This window comes from Psittacula echo, assembly GCF_963264785.1.
Source record: "Psittacula echo genome assembly, chromosome: 1".
Taxonomy (NCBI): Eukaryota; Metazoa; Chordata; class Aves; order Psittaciformes; family Psittacidae; genus Psittacula; species Psittacula echo.
Window position 1 is genome coordinate 66,462,019 of NC_137735.1, and position 17,816 is coordinate 66,479,834.

At 37.5% G+C, this 17,816-nt stretch overlaps 1 protein-coding gene across 1 annotated transcript in view; it reads right to left on the reverse strand.

The window, feature by feature from the left end:
• Positions 1–1,229: 1,229 nt before the first annotated feature.
• Positions 1,230–17,816, reverse strand: part of HHIP (hedgehog interacting protein) — a gene marked incomplete at both ends in the record, with an annotated part of 71,575 nt that continues 54,988 nt past the window's right edge. Inside the window, 5 exons of the mRNA XM_080613600.1 lie at positions 1,230–1,423; positions 4,493–4,641; positions 14,552–14,633; positions 15,254–15,384; positions 16,083–16,206. Of these exons, the coding sequence (XP_080469726.1) occupies positions 1,230–1,423; positions 4,493–4,641; positions 14,552–14,633; positions 15,254–15,384; positions 16,083–16,206 (680 nt within the window). The remainder of the gene's footprint in view (positions 1,424–4,492; positions 4,642–14,551; positions 14,634–15,253; positions 15,385–16,082; positions 16,207–17,816) is intronic.

The window sequence follows — 17,816 nt, forward strand, 5'->3', positions numbered from 1 at the left end:
CAATTTCATGTTAACTCTTCAAGGAACATTTACATTTAAAACTGCATTTGGTGAGAGTCATTATATGTTTTGTACAAGTGACATCTTACACAGCCAACACATGCTCATGTGAGCTCTCATCCAGCGATGTTCCATTCAATGTGAAATCAGCAGCAGTCTACTTGTGTATAATCTGGCCTGTCCTGTTATGGTGGGAACACTTTTAACATATGCTGGAATTTTATTATGATTTGTTGGCAGTTGTTTTTTCCATCCGTCGTAAATGAGTGCAAGTTGACACAAGGATACATTTCTAGATTAGATCCACAACACATTAAAGAGTGTGATTGCTCTTTCTTTCCCCATCTTTCCAATTAAGTTGGTGAAAAATGTAACTTTAGTATTTTACAGGATATGGTAAAGCTGTCTCATCTAGGTGATGTCTATATTATAAAAATAAAATAAAATAATATAAATATGTAACATGAACCCAGTGCCCATCGTTAAATAAAATATATGATAAAAAGCAGACCTTCTAGGATGACTGGTTTTGAAATATGCGGATATAATTTAATTATTAAACACTTGAAACAATCTTGATATTAAGCTGCGATAACCAGATTTTTGCATCTATGCTAGATAAAGAAATACGTAACATTCTGTAATACAGTTACATTGATGAAGGTGAAGGTTACAGTCTTACAATGAGTTGCCTCGATAGGAATGCATTAAGGAGTTCTCAAATATTGTCTCATGATGGAGTTCAGTTCACCTTAGAAACCGTTACAACTGGATTTTATTAAGCAGCAGCTTATACAGCGGTGTTTGAAAACTGCTCTCTCATCACCATAATCAGATAGGTACAGACATGAGATTTCTGGGATGTCAAAGAATCCATTAAGACACCATGAAAAGTCCTTTGACAGAAATGTGATTTACAGTGGAATTACTTCGTAAACTATTTCTCATGAAGAAATAAATATTAAAAAAAATTCCACTAGCCATAAAACCGCATTTGTGATAGTGCGTGCCTGCGTATGTGTGCGCATATTGGCAGTTGGTACGTCTGGGGAGACGTACAGAAATATTGACACACACAATGAATTTACCTGCACATTTGTGGATATTATACTTAAATTAATAAACTAAATCAAATCACCAGTATTTGATGCAGGACAACAGTCTTTTACAAATGACAGGATTCAAAACAAATGCCCGTTGAAAGTGTAGTTTCCAAATAGTCCCAGAAACTATACAATATAGCTGGTTAGATCCAGCAAATAGGATGTCATGTCTAGGATCTGATCAAGAATACCTGCCCTTGTCACTCTTCGGATGTTTCTATCCACTTGTTCGCACTGGGGGCCGAGATAGCCTTTTTTACATAAGCATTTATTAGGCCTTACACAGACACCTCCATGTCGACAGGCTGGATCACATTTTGCTGTGGGTAAAAAACAGTGATTTTCTAGTTTATTTAGAGCATCACAAACTAAAAATATACAGTACACATTCATTAAAGCTTTTCTAAACTTGATAAAGCACATAAATAAAAACAGATTGAAAAGGATGAAATATTACAAGCTTTGAAAACATATTTTTTTAAGTTTAGAATATAAGGGGGAAGAAGTAATTTTGTATGTCTGAGAGGACGTCACCCAGGATAGACTGTGAAACTCAAATAGATTTTTGAAAAAGTCCAATTTCTATATTCATGCCTGATTTGTCCAGAGGGACCTCGACACGCTTGTGAGGTGGGTTGATGCCAACCTTATGAAGTTTAACCATGCCAAATGTAAGGTCCTGTACCTGGATCGGAGCAATCCCAGGCACAGCTACAGGTTGGGCAAAGAAGAGATTAAGAGCAGCCCTGCGGAGGAGGACTTGGGGGTGTTGGTCAATGAGAAAATGAACATGGGCCGGCTTCAGTGTCCGCTTGCAGCCCAGAAAGCCAACCGTATCCTGGGCTGCATCAAGAGGAGCGTGACCAGCAGGTCGAAGGAGGTGATCCTGCCCCTCTACTCTGCTCTCGTGAGACCTCACTTGGAGTATTGTGTGCAGTTCTGGTGTCCTCAACATCAAAAGGACATGGAACTGTTGGAACAAGTCCAGAGAGGGACCACAAGGATGATCAGGGGACTGGAGCACCTCCCGTATGGAGAGAGGCTGAGAAAGTTGGGGCTGTTCAGCCTGGAGAAGAGAAGGCTGCGTGGAGACCTCATAGCAACCTTCCAGTATCTGAAGGGGGCCTACAAGGATGCTGGGGATGGACTATTCATCAGGGACTGTAGTGACAGGACAAGGGGTAACGGGTTCAAACTTAAACAGGGGAAGTTTAGATTGGATATAAGGAAGAAATTCTTTACTGAGAGGGTGGTGAGGCACTGGAATGGGTTGCCCAGGGAGGTTGTGAGTGCTCCATCCTTGGCGGTGTTCAAGGCCAGGTTGGATGAGGCCTTGGGTGGCATGGTTTAGTGTGAGGTGTCCCTGCCCATGGCAGGGGGGTTGAAACTAGATGATCCTAAGGTCCTTTCCAACCCTAACTATTCTATGATTCTATGATTCTATGATTTTGGAGTGCATGGAAGACCCAACTCAAAGGACTTTGGGCTCCAGATGTTATATCATTTAAAAAAAAAAGACATGCAGCACATCTAGATCTTTAAACAGTGGTTGTCTAACTTATCCCATTTCTTATGCTAGCAACACAAAAAGCCCTGAAGTTGGTGAGACACTTTAGTACCTGACCATTTCCAGCCTAACAAGTACTAAATCTCAGGTCAACTCCTTTGTACACACAGAGAGTTCTGCACTACATGCTGTCCTTAGCAGAGCAGACTACAATTGACCACAGAGGTACACTCCTTTGGCTCTTGAATCACTTATGTGTGGAACAGAACTGAATTTCCTTTAGGAAGAAAAGAACCAGAGTATTTTTAGAGATTTTAGATTTTAGAGATTTTTAGAGATTAGACATTAGGAAGAAATTCTTTACTATGAGGGCAGTGAAACACTGGAACAAGTTGCCCAGAGAAGATGTGGCTGCCCCATCGCTGTAAGTGTTGTGTGGGATACTGTCTCCCTATTTTCTGTAGCTTTCTTGTACATTGTGTTTATTAAATCATCTATCATAGAGCTGTAATTTTTTTAAACAAGCCAGATTATTCAAGACCCATTTATGGTCACACTGGAGATCTTTTTTTCCTTTTAAGTTCCACTTGAACAGGGGCTGTAGAATGAGCCTTATTCTCTAAATGTAGGAAACCTTTGACTGACAAGTGAGGACAACCAAAGTTGCACTATTTGGTCAGATTACCTCATTCATTGCTTTTGTTGCATGGTTGCATGATGGTCAACTCATGAATCTTGCCAGTACGACATATCATGAGTGATTTAATTAATTTCATTTAATTTAATTCCAAAGTCATTCCTCATCACTAGAAACCAGGAGATTGCTGAAATTTACACTCCAGGCTATAAGGACCTCATAGCTGATCCTGCTTCAGCAGGGTTCTCCTGAGTGCCCTTCCAACCTGAATTATTCCTGGTCCATCATTTGAACCTTGCTTTGTCTTACTCTGTGATTCTTTTACACTTGAGTTCTACTGCCACTACGTTAACCTTCTCTCTTTGTATAGGCATTGGCATAAACTCACTGGGCAAACATGCTCAGTCAGAAGACTACACTAGTGCACTAATAGCACCCTCTGTTACCCAGGCTTGCTCTGGAAGACCTGCATAGGCCAGAATTATACAGCTCAGACGTAACCATAGCCTCTGTGAGACAGTGATAGGACAGCTTTGGCACTGCATGTTCATTCATCTCACCCCTTTGGTGTCATATCCAACACCTAGTTTGATTACAGTCACTTTTTCAAGTAAGTGACTTTTAAAAGTTACACTATGGCAACAAGATAGGACTTAATAAAAGCACTGTGATTAATAATAGATTACAGTAATTATTAGCTGGTTATTAGCTGCTTTGTAATAATTTCTACACAGAATTCTCATTAACAAACTAGAGCGATTTTATTCTGTAGTATCAGAAGTAAGGATGTACCAAAACTAAAGTATTTACATTACCTTAGCAAAGTGCAAAATATGCAATAATGACCTGAAGGTCTGATTTGTCATCTTTCCTGACAGGAGACTGCTATATGCCACTGACAATGATAATACTGCAGGTGAAAGCTTAATGTCCAAACAGGGAACACGTATTGATTGCATTTTCTTTCATTGTACAGTCTTGGTGAAAAAAATAATACTTTTGTCTGTCATATTTATGCTATTAATTGCATTCTATAATGGTTCACAGTGTATTAAATGTTTTAACTGTTGCACTCATCCAAACTTACAGTTCTCCTACATCTCATGAGATCAGTATTTCTTTGTCATTGTCTTAGAACTGATGGTCAATGACATATATTGAAAATTTCTCTCAGCAAATAATTAAAAGCAAATTATAACATATCATGGGTTTCTTTCACTTATTGCTATGAATCTGTATACACACCAGTTCTGCAGAATTCTCCTTCCCAGCCTTGATTGCAGCAGCATTTTCCTGTGGGAGTGCAGTGCCCATTCCGACAATGCCTTGAGCATTCAGATGTCATTATCTGTGCAGGCTGAGCTGGTTTTTTGCATTCTTCAGGGACTAAAGGCCTGAAAAAAAATATATGAACCAAACAGTTAAAAGTTGGGGTCAATAAGAAAGGCTTTGGGGTTGTTATTACAGGCCTGAGTCTCTTTTATGGTATAGTGGGAGAAATCTGTTCTAAGGGGATTGCTTTTTTTCTCAAAAACACCAGTAAATGTAAACATAATATGTTACATTAAAGAACAATACAGTGTGATTTTCTATTCTTTCCTATAACTGCCTTCAGAGGTCTACAAGATGAGATAATAGTCCTTGAGAATTCTTAAAGCATAAACCTGGCAAACAAGCTTCCTGAAGACCTTATCACAGGCAGCATATATCTCTGGATAATATCATTATTAGGCATGCTACATTCTACTGATTGTGTGCGATTTCTTCAGTGAGTGCAAATAGTCATATAATTTAGTCCAGAATCTGATGGTGTCTTTTTGCTTTTCTTGCTGATTTATATTTCTGTTTGTATCCTGGGAAGAGTAATCTGAACAGCAAGTTTTATGTCACACATTATGGCATGCATAATAATTTTGCAAATATATTGCCTCTGTCTATGAATTCAGTTTGACACGGCAGATATTTGATTTCCATATTGTCATGGAATCATATTTGGATTTTGCATTCTGGATGCTTACTGAAGCATCTGAACATCAGGAAAGACTCTTTCAATACTGGCAAAGGTTGCCCAGAGAGGTTGTGGAGTCTCCATCCTTGGAGATATTCAGAAACTGTCTGGACATGGTCCTGAACAATTGGCTCTAGGTGGTCCTGCCTGAGCACAGGTGTTGGGCCAGGTACCCCCAGAGGTCTCTTCCAGCCTCAACCATTCTGTGGGTGCTTCTGTGAAATGCATGTATGAAGGAAATTGTAGTTCAGTTGACAAACTGTTTCTGATACTGTTTTTTCCTGGGCTTCTTGATATTAAGTCTTACATAATACAAATTTTTTCTGTCAATGTCTGCAACACATTTTGGATGTCCAGCCTTTTTTATTTGCAAAAGCACAACATCATCTTCCTTAACAAAGTAGCAATTGTAGTGTTCCTTCTGTAGTGTTAAGTGTGTAAAACACTGAAGTGTTTTAACTTAAGCATGCCCTAACTGTTGATAAGACTTCCAATGCTTTTTAGATGTTAATTGTTTGGAATTTTTTTGTTTTTATTTAGCTGTATATCATCATATTGGCCACTTATTTGCTGTCTGAGTTCAGCAGGTAGAGACTGATAGGACCATCACAAGGCTACAGGCTCACAGTAGATGTACCATGTTTTGTCTCTGCTGTAGGTTTGATTGCACAGGAGTAAGTTTTGAAACAAACATCAGGATCTCCTAAGAGATCTAAACAAGTAATTGAATGGGAGCATCGTGGCAAATGAAGTTAATTAGTGACAAATACAAAATTTTTTTATTCTCAAGCAAATAATCTGAACTACTGCCGTACATTCCTAAGCTTGAAATTTGCAGGACAAAGATTTTAATAGTTTCGTGGAGAGCTCAGAGAAACTGTGGCTAAGTGTCCAGCTATGATCTAAACAAACCAAAACAAAATTATATGAGATAGAAATAGAATAGAAAATAACATTGTTCATTATGCTGACATCAGTATTAAGCCCCCAATTATATGCAAATAGCTGATACAGCAGCTGATGCACTGATTATCCTGTCAAATATTAAAATCCTAGACTGGTAATGCTATGGGGAGAAAAGCATAAGTCCTTGAAGTCTGAAAATGAGGTATGATGGAGGTGTGGAAAATAGCGGCAGAAAAAGACAAGGGAAATCGGGCATTCTTGCTTATCTCCCGTTTCAACGTCATAATAAATATTGAGGGAAAAAATAAGCTAAAGAAAATAAAATTGACTAGTTGAACTCATGGCTTCTAAGATACCAATGAAGCCCATGTTCTAGTAGGGTTTTACAAAGATTTTTCTATGCACAATGGGGCCATTCAAAGTAATATTAGATGGAATAAAAATAATTTTAAAGAAAAATAAGTGCTCATACCTAATGTTATAGAAGTCCCTAAGTAGCTGACTGGGCTTATATTCTCCCCCACCCACCCATTTTGGCATGCAGCTTGTTAATGGTACATTACACGGTTTCTTGCATTTGTCTTTGAAACACAGTAGTAGAGTACAGGCTCACTAGTTTGCTTCACTGTAGCACTTTCTCTGCTCAGTCTTAATTGCTACCATGATTATTTAAACATCCATACAGAATAACTGGTTCCCCAAAGATGTTAAGGACAGAAAGAATGTGCAGATGCATCTTCAGTGTAGCAAAATTTCAAAAGCATTTCTGAAAATCAGACTTAAGGTCCTGTATTATTTAAGGGCTTTGAAACATTTTGACACCTTTCATGCAGCATATTTGAAACCCTTTCAGGTTTTATGTTTACATATTTCCACAGCTGTCTTTTAAATATAATGCATTAGGTTTTTGACCTGTAAGGAATTCCAGTTCTGTAGTAATGGTTAAGAAAGTTCCTACACTTAAAAATTGTGAGATTCACAGGCAATACTCTTTTGGAAACAGTTCTACGAAATGATATGATTTTCAGTGGAGACTTGTTCAGATATAAAAAGATCTTTCTTCTCATTCCTACCTCTGGAAAAAAAAGAAAAATTTAAATTTGAAGTGATTTCTTTATAGCCAACTGCATAGGAGACAACATTCTTTCTTCATCTGTCTCTGTTAAAGCCCATTTCCTTCACGTTATTTTAAATGGGAGCCTTTTTCTTGCTCAAAAACAAGTACAGTACTGTGTTTAGCAGGAAGCATAACCTCAGGCTCCTGAAGCATCTCTTGGAAGACAGCTCCAGTGGCATATCTTTAGCAAAGAATGAGCTCATAAATCACACAGGTATTTTATTTGTAAATATAATAATTTATTTTATGAATAGTGGTATAGTATTTATCTAGATAGTGTTGGAATATATGGTTCTTTTATTATTTGTATTTAAGTAAGGAGGTAGAAATAACACTTTTTGTATCCAGCCAAGCATGGCTGTTCACTTTTATGATTTGAAGTTTTCTAGTGCTCTTGGTACTTGTGAATATAACCTTGCCTCTTTTATTCTACCGTCAATCAATAATTTGCTCTAATCATCCTCAGGCAATATTTATTAATGGTGGGGTGGAGTAGATACAAAAATGAAAAAATTCTGGTTGGCAGAGTGCCTTAGGAAAAGAGGAGTACAAATGCAGCTGCAGCAGAATCCTTGTGTGTGAGAAGAATTACTGGCTTTCCTTGGTTGTACTATGGGAAAAGCCACACTTCCCTTTCAGGATTTGAATGTTGTTATGGTACCAATATGTATCAAGAGAAAGTCTCTGCTCCACAATACTTGCACTTTGCATTCTTAAGGTTTTAAAGGGGTGGAAATTTTCAAGCTTGGCATAAGTTGAAGTGAATCTCACAAAGATAATATAAGTCTTCAAACTGTTGGGATCTGATCTTTCCAGCACTTAGACAGACCTATGGTTTTGTTTATATAACTAGTGCTTCGCTGTGTATCCTGATGTGGAAAATGGAGGGGAATAGATGGAGCCACGTTGTGGGCTGGAGAGAATTTTTTTTCTTGTCTCCCTCAATCTATAAAACTCGAAAGGGTACGGCTTGATTACTCTTACAGTAAGCACTACTTGGTCCGCAGGAAGCCAAAAATGTAGCTGATAATGACTATTTATATGGTCTGTACAATTCTAGTTATCTTAAAGAGCTGTTCATATATACAGTAGAGTACAGTATATCTTGCTTGTTAAAACATGCTTTCATGAAACTGTATAACAACTCTAAATGTATGGAACATGGAGGAAAAGTTGTACTGGGGGCTGGGGCCCTCGCTGGGTCCCTTTGCGGAGTGCAGTGAGCTGGGAATTCTTGGCTGTAGGATGTGTAAAATATTTTTTGCTGCATTACTGTAGCTAGTGTAAGAAAGTAGCTTCTACTGCTAGTTTAGAGGCACATAAAAGTCTAACATGCTTTAATAGATTAAAACTCGTGCTGGAACTGCTTAGGATTTCATGCTTTTCCTTAGTGCATCTCTTCACAGTTCCACTAAATGCACAGAGTGATTCAGTTACTATATGCGCTTGCCTGTAACTCAGACATACATAAATCAACGCAAATGGAGGGTCAAATTCAGCAGTAATACAATGGTACTGAAAAGAATTCCTCCATCGTGCTTTTGACACAATATCAGAAATCTCCTTTTCTCCCGGTAAAGTGAGAAAAACCCAAACAAAACTTCTGGATGTTCACAATCAAAGAAGGGACATGGCCATATAAATCCTGATTGTGATAAAAATATAAGGAAAGAATGTTATGCTTCAATTAACTGCTCACAGGATATTAGGTGTAAGAATGATGCTTAAGTATACCACCAAAATTTGTGCACTAGTTGTTTGGGTTTTTCCTTTATAAGGGAAAATGTCAAGAAAAAATAATTTTGTTTCACTACTTGTCACAGACTGAATTTACTACTTGTCATAGAATAAATATAGCATCTCTTCAGGTACAGCTTCTAAAATTAAAAAGTATACCTTTAGTCCTGGGAGAGATGCCAAAAGCTCGTTACTTGTCTCCAGATTTACTACATGGGAATAATGTGGAAAAAACTCACGGCTTTTAAGATTTAAACTCAGCAGCATATCAAATTTATTCTTATATGGTATACTTGTTCATGACCTCTAGTCTTAAGAAATTCTGTCATGTTTGAAAACTAGTCCCTAGTGAAGCCTGTATCAATGTTAATAGCTAAGAGGTCAATGCAACTGCTAAACAGTTTGTATTACTGTCAGGGTGGTCATGAAAACAACACCTGCTGCATGAGCACTTGGCAGCTGGGTCAACAGGCACTGTGGGAATTTATCAATTTAGGGGGCCACTTGCATAACACTTTGACTGATGAATTGGGAAAGACTGGCTTACTGGGCTAAAGCTGTTCTATTATGTGTGACTTTCTTTAGGATGCCAGAGGCTTCCTGCAGGCTCCAGAAAATAAGCAAAAGATAAACTGAGCTGGTTTTTCCTTATAAAGCGATAAAAAGTGAGAACTCCTTAATAGCCAATGCTAGAAAGACTGAAAAAAAAAGGGAGGAAAAAAAAATCCCAAACCAAAACAAAAACTTTTACAGTCAGTGAGCTGTGATGTGATTGAAAAAAATCCTTAAGTTTTTCCATCGTGGTTACAAAGGAGTTTTTGTGAAGTACTTCTGTAAAGTGAAACTCTCTAGACTGGTATTCACGAAAAGCTCTAATTTCTCTTTAGTGTCTCTTATGGGAATAGTAACTGCACGTGGGTAGGTAAATGAGATAAGAATTTTGCATGCTCCGGCTAAACTAAACATCATTAGACATTAATTCTGGCTTTCCATTCCCTCAAATAACTTAAGGGATAGTAACTTTCTGAACAGAAAGAAATCATATGGCCCACCTGGGTTGGTGAGAGCATTCACCAACAAAATTGGCTCACTCTACAGAGAGTTTCCAGTAGTAGCTTCAGAGTGTATTCATAACCCATCAGACCTGAGTATCTTGATGCAGATTAGTCTAATACTGTATGTTTCTGTGTTTCCATTTCCATAGTAATTAAAGCCTTGAAGAGGGCTGCGCTTTCATAAATGCTATTCTTCTATCATACCATCAAACACTCTAGACTCATACTAAAAAATAAAACCACCAGTGTTTTTGTAAAGAGTCCAAACAATGTCAAAATGAGATATGACCTAGATACTGTCCCTTAGTGTCTAAGTCTGTTTGGAAATACTCTCTGATAGCGGAAATCCCAGAAGAGGATGATGGAAAGGATGATAAGTGGAATTACATACCCCTGGGGGGGGCGTGAAAGAGGAGTGAGGTGGTTTGAATCAAGTTCAAGTTTCAATCCAATGGAAAGCAGCTATTCTGGCTGATGATATGAAACATATTGAAATCCAGATCCGTAAGGTGTTAGAAGGAGAGGAAGAGGAAATATTAGGTGTGCAAGGACACTTAAGCTCTGCCCTCTTTCATAAAAATCACCTGCTGGCTCCAGTGAGCCATCCCGAGCAAAAGGATCATTCCCTTTGGAATCACCATATCAACAGTGGCAAACACTTAAAACTTCACAAAACTATACAGCACTATAAACTTTTCTAAGTTTCAAGTGTTAAATGGAAATCTTTTGCATTGTCCAGCAGTTTGAATACTCTTTTCTGATTCTTTAATTTTTTCTAGAATTTGCCTGGAGATAAAAGTGATCATGATATAAGTATTCTGAAAGAAGGCTCACAAAGCCGCATTATGGCTGTTCTGCCACCTTCCAGAGTTTATTTTCTTACTTCATGGTCTGTCCCCGTCTATGGTTTTCAAAGAACAGCTGGTAATAATGTTTGAAGTACAGCTGATATGAACCTTTTTTATGAACCTTATTCTTATTTAAATACACATTTTTAATACTGTCGACAGCTGATTTTCTCATCTTGTCAAGGTTTTGTTTTCTAATGAGTTCATCTCCCGTTTTCTCCGTTGTTGACTAACTGTAATATTTGGCCCTATATGCATTTTCTACACCACTGTTTACCTAGTTATTTTTCCCATGCATTCATCAATGTGGTTTTGATTTATATTATTATGTATTTGTAGAAACAGAAAGCCAGATAGAAAAATTATAAACCAGAAAGTAGAAATATAGAAAATAAAAAGGTTTACTTTTTTGGTCACAAAGACAATTTATAAAGTGCTAGTATTTGCACCGATCTTCAGGACATCAGCAGCCCTGCCTTTTAGTTGAGAAGTACATAAGTCTTTCTCCCTGTGTTTTTTATGAGTTCTTCACCCTGGAAAGCAGTTTACTTGTGATAACTTTTTTTATAATCATCAAAGAATAGATACATTTTTCAGAGACACAGTTTTAACTTAAGAAATTTTTCTTTAGTCTGCTAGTTTAACTAACTTACCTGAAGCTGGTCTTAAGTGTTTGTAATTCTTAGGGTTTCTCACATCTTCTCCAATCTCAAAGCTAACTATACTATTTCTTATCCTCTTCACTCTACCTGATTTTGGTAATAGGTAATAAATGTGCATTTTGCAGCACCTCACATACTCGGTTTTAACATTCAATTTAACTTTCATGTTTCTGATTTATCGATCCATTGTCTAAAAGCTCCAAAGTCCTAATGTATTATTTTAAGAACCTTGTTATAATGAGAAGGATTATTTAATTCTGTGCTTTTGAGGGGAGGCTATTTAGTTATTGACATTAAGTATTTGGAAGACCTGAACAAAAGTTTCCTGTGGTAACTTGAATTCTGTGTTTCAAACTGCCTTGATGATGGAAGGATTCAGAACCTCTGTGTTGATCATATTTATCAATTTGTTATATATCACCTCAGCTTAACACTTCATTTTTGTTACATGTGAAGGGTTTTCTTGGCAAGCAGTGAATTTCTAAGATGTGACAAATCAGTATCTTGATGACTTTATTCATACCTGATGCTCAGAGCCCACTTGTAGCATCTTTATTTTGTGTTCTGGAGAGCTTACTGGGGTTTATACCTATATTTGATATATTTGTATGGCACATACCATGAGGAAGACATGAAGGAGTGACAATATTAGTATGCAAAAAATATCAGTGCATGAATAACAATATTTTGTTAACAAAGCATTACATGAACATTTGCCAATGCCATGGAATTTTAAAATTGTTTACATGTGTAATGTGAAATTAGCATTATATGGTTGCAATAGCTGCAATGCTCTTTTGTGGAAGTAGCTACTTGTCCTTTAAAAGCCTGCATTGGTGTGAGATTGAAAAACAACAAAACTCAAGACTTTGCCTGAATGAAAATTATCTCATGTTTCTAGAAAGTGTTACCAAAACCTATGTCCCTTTGCCACAGTCTGTTTAATTTCACTGTGTGCCAATTTACCGAAGTATTTTATAGTTTTCTGGTTACTTTCACCAGTAACCCAACACAGTCTCGACCCTTTTCCATGCATGAAAACAGCCAACCGTGAGCACAGCAATGGGAGGTCTGGCCTTTCAGGTATGTCAGCTGAAGACCACCCTACTGGAAGAGGTAACAAGAACAAAAAGCCAAGGTCAAACAAGGCAGCCCCATGTAATTAGATACTAATAGTGGATTTAGGGTGTAAAATTCACTTAAAACCATACACCAACAGACTAAACAATCGCAGAAAGAACGGCAAGTTTTGTTCTAAAAAAATGTTTTTAATACCAGAAAGCATAAATAAAACATACGTACTAGCCTTGACTGACAGACTGCACTAACCTGCAAGTAACATCTGCTTCCAAATGACTTGCTATAGGTTTGGGATAGTATAATTATAGAACACTGAAACTCTACTGTAACTTATAATACAGTGTGCATCCTGTTTCACATTTTTATTATTTACTTGTCCCAATAACAATTTTTAGAATTTAAATTCTTACAGGAAAATAGATTCCTCTCTGAAGCAGTCAATAGCAAACCCAAAAATGTGAGTCTAACTCTATCTGATGCTAATGGGGGAACATGCTGACATAGATTCTGCACAAACAGGCAATTGCTTTGTCAGGGTATGATAAGGTCAAAGTAACTAATATGACAAACTTCATTTCTGTTGGCCGCTTCATTTTGTGTTAATTTCTGACGCTTTTGCAGGATGGATGTGGAACCTTTACATGCTACAGAATTGGTCTGATAGAGCAGCAAGATCCACCAGGAAGAAAATGGTATTTCTCCAGCAAAAGTGAGTATCTATTAGTCATCTGCTCTTATTGTTGCTGGAGCCCCTGGGTCATGTTGGAAACTGGCTTTTTGCAGTCTTTCCAGATTCCCTAATATTTTAGTAGCTCTAGCTGCTCTGCAAAGATCATATCTCAAGAAAGTCTGGTTTGATAATTTTCATTTATCCTCATTTTACAACTAGTAAATTAGTCTAAATAGTTAAGCTAATCATGTTAACTCCGTGTCTCATAAGTCACTTGAGTGGGATTTATAAGCCTTTTGGAAATGGTGCTTTAAGAACTGTTAAAGAATTTAATACATTTTTGGCACACAGTCCAAGAGAAGGTTTCGTTTCTTGGTGCTCCAAACCTTCCCAGGGAAAGACAGGTAAATGCAGGGATATGGAAAGATGCTGAAAACTTGTAAGCAGTGACAGTTCACACCCACTGGGAATTCAGTTCTCTGTATTATTCTCCACTGGTGGTATCTCCTATACAACTGAAGAGATGTTTGGGAAAGACTGGATTTGTCCCTTAGCAATGTCCCTATGGCAAAACTGAAACTGAGGAATTGAGATTAGCACTGCCCGGGTATGGCTTGTCTGCTATCTAGTACTGTGAAATTATTTTCTGTAGCAGCTTTTCAGTACACAGAGTAGGTATTGTCATCCAGTAGTGACCTTTTGAGCCAGCTCCCATTGTGCGCTGTCTTACCACAGTGGCAGGTAAGGAAGTAGTAGTGCTGGGGAGAATTCTAGCATCTGCCTTCCATTGATGCTGCTTAGCCTCTGTGGTACCTACAAGTCAATTGCTTCAGAACTACCAGGAGCATGTTCTACCTGTGCTGGTCCACATGGTTCCACATTAAATATGTCTACTTTTCTAAGAAAGCATGCAAAAAATGTGAATCTAGATGGGAAAGTGGGCAGCATTTAGGGTAATGATGAAGAATAAAAATTTCCAGAAGTTACTGTTGGTTACACCTCTGTTCTTCTGACATTCACTTTTTATGAGACAGTGATTATTTTTAGTGAATCTGTTCTGCTTGCTGATGATGGTGCATTTGCTTTTAGGAAGCCCCCTGCATTGAGAATTTCCTTTCTTACTGAATGTCAGTATTGCGTAATTCAGCTACATGTAAAGAACTACATTTACATTTTGTTTTCTAACCTGTTGAAGGAAAGACTAATTTTAGTGATGCTCACCTTTTTGGGTCAATGATCTTGTAGAGTTTCCCGCTGTGAGGCTGTGTCATACTTTTACTGCTTGATAATATGTAAATCTCACCTGTTAAAGACACCAGTGCAATAAATTAGTTCTTTCCTAAGATGTCAAATACAAGACTTTTGTGATCTAGCTGTATGTGCAAGACGAGATTAAAAACAACTTCAGAAGAAACACTCATCACTGAAATATACAACAGAATCTTGCTATTTGGAAATTCAAAATAGCACTTTCCCAAATTGATGCTAAAATGTGAGAAGCATTTTATCATGAATGTGTTTTGTCTCATATTTATAGAATTGGTTAAAAAAATAAAATTAGGAAGGGACAAGAGGGGGATTGGTCTGCTCATGCAGTATCTTTGCCTCTTAAATCTGTAATGTTGGGAATAAAAGCCAGTATGTGACACATTGTGTCATAGTGAGGGACATATTTCACAGAATGTGTGCGACAGTAAAGACCTTTGCCCCTTCCAACAACCCATTCTCTTCTTGGTTCTTCTTACAAGGCTGCTAAGGGGTAGCTGAAAGCAGCATAGATATCTTTGGCAAAGGAAAGATAGCCTTTAGATTCCTTCGTTTTAGACATTGACTAAGCTTTTGAATAAGTTTTTAATAGTTCAGCAGGCATTACCAATAAAGCTTATGATTTAACAACATTTTTTTATTATTTATTTTATTTACCTGATTCATCTTCACCAAATCCCAGGACAGGGCCTGAAAAGAAACCTCTACATGAACCAGTGTTGCCAAGACAGAGGGGTTTCTCTTGCCACTGTTTGGTTGCCGGACTCTGTTGCAGTGTTAAAAAATTTCTATATTCAAAAACACATAAAGCATATTGTTATATTACGTTTTGAACAGAGAGTTTTCAAGGCCCAGATAAAAAAGTAAACACTTGCTGCAAGTGGCTCCATAGATACATCTGTGCAGTTCACCACCTTATGATTTCCTGCCTGTTGTTTTTCAGGTGCTTAAAAAGCACAGCATTTCCCTTCCTGTCATTCAAACATTGCAAAATTGGGTTCAAGCAACCCTATATAGCCATTTGTGAGTACTGAGCTATTTGGCATAGGAAAATTACGCCCATTCACTTTGCTCCATCAGTGATATTTCCGTAACACCCAAAAGTTTTCAATGTCTTAACAGTTATATCTGTTTGGGAAACTGTTCCACAATTAACATTTATTCCCATCACAATGTAAATGATGTTTCTAGACTAAATGTTTAAGTGTTTCCAGAACTAAAATCTTAAGAGTGCTGTGATGTGTCTTTGTCTGTACTTTTTTCCAAGTTCCTTTTTCCAAGGATCAGATACGTTACCTATGTCACCATTCATTAGGATACTGTACTATTTTATCTCCAAATCTAGACTTTAATCTGCACTGTCATATCACTAAGCTGCAAAGTGACACAGTATACAAGAATGTTGGTGTTCCTTTATACAGGAAGCTCAATAACTAAATATACTTTATATGTATTTTTGTTTAAAAGTGAGTTATAAGAAACCTACCCATTGCGGTCTCCAAATACATAACTTCCATAGAGTCTTTCAGACTGGCAGCCTCGATAGACAAATCCACCAACCAAGGATCCACTGCTGAATGGTTTGAATTCTAGAAGTGAAGGCTCACTTTCTAAAAAGGAACTACCATAGCATTAGATCATATGCAGAATCATATTTTGATTCACATTTATGAACATGTTATTACTTCAGAAAAAAAGGGTTAATTCCATTTAAACATTCTTCAAAATTCAACGTGTTTTGATGCAAATGAAACATGAAAAAAATCAGAAAATTACAACAAAGGCTGTTTGTGAAACAATCGGTTAGGGATATAGATAGGAGAGGCTGTAATTGCTTTCTTCCGTGTGCACAGGCTGGGGGAATAAAACTATATACGGATTAGGTCGGACTTTCATTGAAGTTGATAATTACTATTGTTAACTTTAAGTTTTAACTGTTAACTTTATATGTCAGTACAGTCAGCATAATGGATCTCCTGAACTTCAGGAATACAATTAAACCCCCTTCACTGTAAAGTCCTTCTAGTATCTAAGAGCAGAAATTCCAGTGACTTTCAGCACAATTGGTTTTCAAAGCCTTTCAGTGGTTTGAAAAACTCTTTCAAAATCAGTTTCAAACACGGTATGTGTGTTATTACATCCCATAAAACACTAGTATCACTGGCCATAGCTTCTCATGGTAATCTACTACCATGAAGGGAAGGCTGCGTGGAGACCTCATAGCAGCCCTTCAGTATCTGAAGGGGGGCTATAGGGATGCTGGGGATGGACTATTAATCAGGGACTGTAGTGATAGGACAAGGGGTAATGGGTTAAAACTTAAACAGGGGAAGTTTAGATTGGATATAAGGAAGAAATTCTTTACTGTGAGGGTGGTGAGGCACTGGAATGGGTTGCCCAGGGAGGTTGTGAATGCTCCATCCTTGGCGGTGTTCAAGGCCAGGTTGGATGAGGCCTTGAGTGGCATGGTTTAGTGTGAGGTGTCCCTGCCCCATGGCAGGGAGGCTGGAACTCGATGATCTTAAGGTCCTTTCCAACCCTAACTATTCTATGATTCTATTTTATGCTGCTGTTTGTAGTTGCTAGTTCCTACACATTTTCTTTTTTTTTTTTTTTTTTTTACAAAATTTCAGAGTTGGTTTAGTCATACCAAATAATGTCTCCAAGGAAGTTTCACTGGAAATGTGCCTATTCATGCAATCAAATACTGCTTAGAGCGAAAGTAGGCTCAACTTGACATGCTAACTGCATAATTTTAAGTTAAAGCCACAGCCAAGAGACCTTTTTGTTTTATAGGAACTTCTTTTAGTTGGAGGGCTATCTGCAAGTCTTTGATAGATGAATTTCTCTGATTATTCTACAAGAGTAAGTGCTGAAATTTTATGTGGGAGAAAAGGATGATGAGTTCTTTCTATTGAAGCAATTGACTCAGAGCCTAGTATTAATACTGGCAAGCTGTTTTGGATAGACAGAATATTGCTTAGTTTACTCTGCAATAAAGATGCTGTCAAAATTCCATTGGAGCAGTGGTTTACCAAATATTACTGTTTGGTTTGGCTTTTATAAAATGAACACAGAAAATACATGCAACAACTAAAGTAGAACAATTGCATTACGCTATTGTGTGCTATTGTACTAGCCAGCACAACTGCTTTGCTTTTAAGTAAATTACAGGTGGGAGGACTAGGGATGTGAATAAACCCAGAAAATGCTACACTTC